Source organism: Pseudophryne corroboree, chromosome 2, assembly GCF_028390025.1.
Source record: "Pseudophryne corroboree isolate aPseCor3 chromosome 2, aPseCor3.hap2, whole genome shotgun sequence".
NCBI classification, from domain to species: Eukaryota; Metazoa; Chordata; class Amphibia; order Anura; family Myobatrachidae; genus Pseudophryne; species Pseudophryne corroboree.
The window spans coordinates 932,573,062-932,579,934 of NC_086445.1; the positions used below are offsets into that span (position 1 = coordinate 932,573,062).

Sequence of the window (6,873 nt, forward strand, 5' to 3'; positions counted from 1 at the left end):
CCAGCGCCAGCAACACCCATATCCTCCTCATCCTGGTGTACTTCAACACTGACATCTTCAATCTGACTATCAGGAACTGGACTGCGGGTGCTCCTTCCAGCACTTGCAGGGGGCGTGCAAATGGTGGAAGGGGCATGCTCTTCACGTCCAGTGTTGGGAAGGTCAGGCATCGCAACCGACACAATTGGACTCTCCTTGTGGATTTGGGATTTCGAAGAACGCACAGTTCTTTGCGGTGCTTTTGCCAGCTTGAGTCTTTTCATTTTTCTAGCGAGAGGCTGAGTGCTTCCATCCTCATGTGAAGCTGAACCACTAGCCATGAACATAGGCCAGGGCCTCAGCCGTTCCTTGCCACTCCGTGTGGTAAATGGCATATTGGCAAGTTTACGCTTCTCCTCCGACAATTTTATTTTAGATTTTGGAGTCCTTTTTTTACTGATATTTGGTGTTTTGGATTTTACATGCTCTGTACTATGACATTGGGCATCGGCCTTGGCAGACGACGTTGCTGGCATTTCATCGTCTCGGCCATGACTAGTGGCAGCAGCTTCAGCACGAGGTGGAAGTGGATCTTGATCTTTCCCTAATTTTGGAACCTCAACATTTTTGTTCTCCATATTTTAATAGGCACAACTAAAAGGCACCTCAGGTAAACAATGGAGATGGATGGATACTAGTATACTTATGGATGGACGAGCGACTGCCGACACAGAGGTAGCTGCAGCCGTGGACTACCGTACTGTGTCTGCTGCTAATATAGACTGGATGATAATGAGATGAAATCAATTTATATATATATAATATCACACTAGTACTGCAGCCGGACAGGTAGATATATTTATTATGTAATGACTGATGACGGACCTGCTGGACACTGTCAGCTCAGCAGCACCGCAGACTGCTACAGTAAGCTACTATAGTAGTATGTATAAAGAAGAAAGAAAAAAAAAAAAACACGGGTAGGTGGTATACAATTATGGATGGACCAGCGACTGCCGACACAGAGGTAGCTACAGCCGTGGACTACCGTACTGTGTCTGCTGCTAATATAGACTGGATGATAATGAGATGAAATCAATATATATATATATATATATATATAATATCACACTAGTACTGCAGCCGGACAGGTAGATATATTTATTATGTAATGACTGATGACGGACCTGCTGGACACTGTCAGCTCAGCAGCACCGCAGACTGCTACAGTAAGCTACTATAGTAGTATGTATAAAGAAGAAAGAAAAAAGAAAAAACCACGGGTAGGTGGTATACAATTATGGATGGACCAGCGACTGCCGACACAGAGGTAGCTACATCCGTGGACTACCGTACTGTGTCTGCTGCTAATATAGACTGGATGATAATGAGATGAAATCAATATATATATATATATATAATATCACACTAGTACTGCAGCCGGACAGGTAGATATATTTATTATGTAATGACTGATGACGGACCTGCTGGACACTGTCAGCTCAGCAGCACCGCAGACTGCTACAGTAAGCTACTATAGTAGTATGTATAAAGAAGAAAGAAAAAAAAAAAACACGGGTAGGTGGTATACAATTATGGATGGACCAGCGACTGCCGACACAGAGGTAGCTACAGCCGTGGACTACCGTACTGTGTCTGCTACTAATATAGACTGGATGATAATGAGATGAAATCAATATATATATATATAATATCACTAGTACTGCAGCCGGACAGGTATATATATTTATTATGTAATGACTGATGACGGACCTGCTGGACACTGTCAGCTCAGCAGCACCGCAGACTGCTACAGTAAGCTACTATAGTAGTATGTATAAAGAAGAAGAAAGAAGAAAAAAAACGGGTAGGTGGTATACAATATTATATATATATTATATACAATTATATATATATATATTATATATATTAAACTGGTGGTGATTATTAAACTGGTGGTCAGGTCACTGGTCACACTATCAGCAACTTGCAAGTAGTACTCCTAAGCAGACAATCACAATATATATTATACTGGTGGTCAGTGTGGTCACAATGGCAGTGTGGCACTCTGGCAGCAAAAGTGTGCACTGTACGTTATATGTACTCCTGAGTCCTGCTCTCAGACTCTAACTGCTCCCCACTGTCAGTGTCTCCCCCACAAGTCAGATATACATTATACAGTCACACTATCTATCTATCACTTCAGCAAGTAGTAGTACTCCTCCTAAAGTACTCCTCCTAATGCTCCCCAAAATTACTACTGTGTCTCTCTCTACTCTAGTCTCACTCTCTTCTCTATAAACGGAAAGGACGCCAGCCACGTCCTCTCCCTATGAATCTCAATGCACGTGTGAAAATGGCGGCGACGCGCGGCTCCTTATATAGAATCCGAGCCTCGCGAGAATCCGACAGCGGGATGATGACGTTCGGGCGCGCTCGGTTTAACCGAGCAAGGCGGGAAGATCCGAGTCGCTCGGCCCCGTGTAAAAAAAAATGAAGTTCGGGCGGGTTCGGATTCCGAGGAACCAAACCCGCTCATCTCTAGTATTTAGATGGGATTTTCTGTAACACCTTTGATTCATTTCCAACAATCTAATTTTGCTCATTCTGAATTGGACTCCTGTCCGGTGACCTGTGAAACTGTGCAAAGCTATATAGCAGGCGTGGCCAACCTGTAACTCTCCAGATGTTGTGAAACGACACATCCCAGCATTCCCTGCCACAGTTTTAGCATTCCCTAATAGCAAAACTTTGGCAAAGCATGATGGGACTTGTAATTTTACAATAGCTGGAGAGCCACAGGTTGGCCATGCCTGCTATATACGGTTAGCTAGAAGAATATTTTGTCCATTACTTGGCACAAAGTGAAAACAAAAATGGGTTTCAGAGTGCTTACTATATGTAAAGTGACTAAGGAATTCTATACTCCTTGTCACACCTTTTAACCAATGCAACACCAGTGGGTATCTAACCTTAGTATTACACAAACATTATTCTCGGGGTAGCCATTGACCATCACTGATTATAAACCACCACTTGTCTCCAACCAGTATTAATTGGGTTTACCGACAACAGTGGAGATACAGCTGGTTTCCCACCATCAATGGTGAGTGATACCATTTACCAGCAGTCATAGGACAGACTGCGGCATCCCGATGGAGAAGATCCCAACAGGGGTGAGGTAAATGTACTTACCTCCCTCCCCGCAGCCTAACCCCCCCCCCCCCCAGCCTGAACCTAAGAGTCCCCGGTATGCTTACGTTTGGGATTCTGGCATCCGCATTCCAACTTATGTCAGAGTTCCGGCACCGGTATTTTGGCCACGTGTCAAGATTCCAGTTCTGGGATTTCGACTGCCGGCCTGCTGAACATATCCCCATCAATGGTATTTGTGAGCCAGATTTATTATTATTATTATTTTTATTTTTTTTAATGCTTGCAGAGAGAGAGTGCTGTAGCTGCTGTGCAGGGCAACTAGGCTGACAGCCAGCAGTTCAGCACTGTTGTTTCCGACTTATATACACACACAGCAGTGTGTGCTAGGATGGACTGTCCCACATTGCTGACGTGACAGGCTGAACTCAGCAGACCACAAAGCAGTGAATGTACTGGCTGGCCCACCTTGTTCTCTCTAGCCGACTTCACAGGCTCATCAGTCAGCAATCCAGCCCTGCTCACGCTCATAGCGTGCCAGGATGGGTGTGAATCTCTCCGGCACATCTTTGCAAACTTTGTGGTTAAAACCATTGATGGTACAGCACTGCATAGTCTACCACCATCAACAGCTAGCAACACCACTGCCACCAATGGCAACCACACCAATTGCCATCCCTACCTTCTACCACAGCATAGAATAGGCAAAAATAGAAAGGTAGATAAAGATTATTACATTGTAAAGAGACACTATGGTGGCTTTGGTACAAAATACCGGCAGTCGGGATCCCTACAGTCAGAAGGCAGACAGCAAAACCCAGATGGATCACATTTTCACCCTATCCCTAACCCACCCTTCCTCCCCCTAGAGCCCAACCCCAGTACTTGCCTCCGGGACCCATTGGGATTTTGAGGGCATCCCATTATCGTGTATAGGCAATTATCCTTCCATCTGTATTTTTAGGATGACTCCAAACATTGCCTGTGTCGATATAAAATGGCTTTTGTAAAAAAAATAAACTTCCATCAACGTGCACTTTTCACTTGGCATTGGCCCTCATTCCAATTTGTTCGCTCGCTGCTTTTAGCAGCCGTGCAAACGCTAAGCCGCCGCCCTCTGGGAGTGTATCTTAGCTTAGCAGAAGTGTGAACGAAAGGATCGCAGAGCGGCTACAAAAAAAAAAAAAAAAAAAGATTGTGCAGTTTCTGAGCAGCTCCAGACCTACTCCTACCTTGCGAACACTTCAGACTATTTAATTCCTGTTTTGACGTCACGAACACGCCCTGCATTCAGCCACGCCTGCGTTTATATCTGCCACACCTGCGTTTTTCCCACACACTCCCCAAAAATGGTCAGTTACCTCCCAGAAACACCCACTTCATGTCAGTCACTCTGCGGCCAGCAGTGCGACTGAAAAGCTTCGCTAGACCTTGTGTGAAACTACATCGGCTGTTGTGAAAGTACGTCACGCATGCGCAGAAGTGCCGCTTTTTTGCCTGATCGCTGCACAGCGACCGAAAACAGCTAGTGAACAACTCAAAATGACCACCATTGTGTGCTTAGGGGTTGCCATTTATTAATACATCAGCCATCCCCATAGTCTGGGCTATGTTAGTCTCCATTAGCAAACACCATCTTCATATGGAGCTAGCCCCCTTATCCTGAACCCTGCATATTTAATATCAGGCTAAATATACAGTTTCCTGTTCTGATGCAAAATCTCCACTGAAAGAAAGATATTTTTTTTTACACCACCCAACCAAATAGGACACCCAATAACCTTTATAGCCCCTACGTATTTTATGACAGCATCCGTTTATGCTAATTTGCATTAAAATACAGGAACGTTACCTTGTTTAGCATTATAAATGGCAAAGAACAATTCCCCAGTTACTGGGCATACCAGGAGACAAGAAACATGCCTTCACATTGTACTTTGGCACACTGTAGGAGTACACCAACCTATGATGTATTAACATTTAACAAAGCTTGTGCACCCAGAAATATACATACTTTAAGAAAACTGCCATTTTCTCCCACGCCTATAGCTTTAAAAGTTAGTAAAAAGTTGGTAATGTTATATTACACTAACTTTATTCAGTTTAAATAAGAATTCCATAACATTAAAAGGTAACTTTTAATGAGTATACAAAATTCCATAACATTAATAGACCACTTTTATTGGTTTACAAGTTAAAAAAAAAAAAGTATTAGCAGAAGTGTCAGTGTAGTCAGTCAATAAATAGACTTAAGAGCATATTGTAAACAATTCGGCAAAGTTCAAAACTCCTGTGATTCTGCGACTTTAGGCTCCTCAGACGATGGGCCTCTTGAAGACTTCTTTGGCAATAGAGCAGTATTTATATTTGGCAACACCCCACCATCAGCAATAGTGATGTTATCAAACAGCTTGGACAGTTCTTCATCATTCCTAACAGCCAACTGTATATGTCGGGGAAAGATCCGGGATTTCTTATTGTCTCTGGCTGCATTTCCAGCCAGCTCCAGGACCTCAGCACATAGGTATTCCAGTGTGGCTGCTAAATAGATGCTGGCTCCAGAACCAATCCTATCTGCATAGTTCCCCTTCCTCAGAAAGCGGTGGACGCGGCCAACTGGGAACTGGAGACCTGCCTTAGCGGATTTGGAGCCTTTACCAGCTGCAGCTTTCTGAACCTTCTTACCTCGACCAGACATTCTGAAAGAAGCCTGCAACCGAAGGGTTCAAGACAACAGTCACTACATGCATTAAATTATAGTTCATTAACTTCTACAACTTGCTTCCAATGTGAACGGTGTAGGGGTGCAAGAGTCTAACTTAGGGAGTTACAAGTGGTTTTTAAGAGATGAGCCTCGTACATAGGCCGGCTACACATCAGAACAATGTGTAGCTGGCCAATCCGGTGGACGACAAGCCCCTGCATCGGAAAGTGCATACACACTTGCAATGCAGTGGAGCGACTGAGTATGCCATGCTGCATATGACATTGCTAGCAATGTCTTCTGGTTGATTCAGCAGCAGGGCCGACCAGAAGACATCGCTAATGCCTGCGGGAGCGCGCAAATTAAGGGTACACACATTTAACGATCCATCAGTTTTGTTCCAGTTTTGCCCGGAAACGACATATCAGGCAGAGATTGCTCTAGTGCAGAGATGGGGAACCTTCGGCCCTCCAGCTGTTGAACTACACATACCAGCATGCCTTGCTACAGTTTTGCTATTTGGCGATGCTAAAACGGTTGCAGGGCATGCTGGGATGTGTAGTTCAACATCGGCTGAAGGTTCCCCATCCCTGCTCTAGTGTGTACCTGGACATCCTGTGTTCCTATACATACATTTCAAAATGCAAGTTACATAATTAATATTTGAGTAGGCTAGTAGGATTACACCCCTTTCACACATGCAGTTATTTTATTTCTTGGCCATACGGTTACTGAGTTCAGTTAATAGGTACATATATTATCTAACTTCAATCAAGTCACCCTAACCGCCCAGGTATTAAGGCGGGATGTAGTCAGGAGACTGCCGGTCACAACATCTCCCCCTACATCCCACCCCTTGAGAATGCCGACAGTCGTCATGCCGACTAGCAGGGACTATTCCCACTCGTGGGTGTCCACAACACCCATAGAATGGGAATAAAATCTGTGGTGGCCGCAGGTATTCCGCTGCCAGGATACCGGCGGAGGTATGCTGACTGGCGGTCTCCTGACCACCGGTCACACATACCAAACCCATT

General features: G+C 44.5%; 1 protein-coding gene across 1 annotated transcript; it reads right to left on the reverse strand.

Moving 5' to 3' along the window:
• Positions 1 to 5,413: 5,413 nt before the first annotated feature.
• On the reverse strand, positions 5,414 to 5,830 carry LOC135025838 (histone H2A-beta, sperm-like). Its single transcript, XM_063953574.1, has one exon. It carries the CDS (start codon positions 5,828 to 5,830, stop codon positions 5,414 to 5,416), a length of 417 nt encoding a protein of 138 aa, XP_063809644.1.
• Positions 5,831 to 6,873: the final 1,043 nt, after the last annotated feature.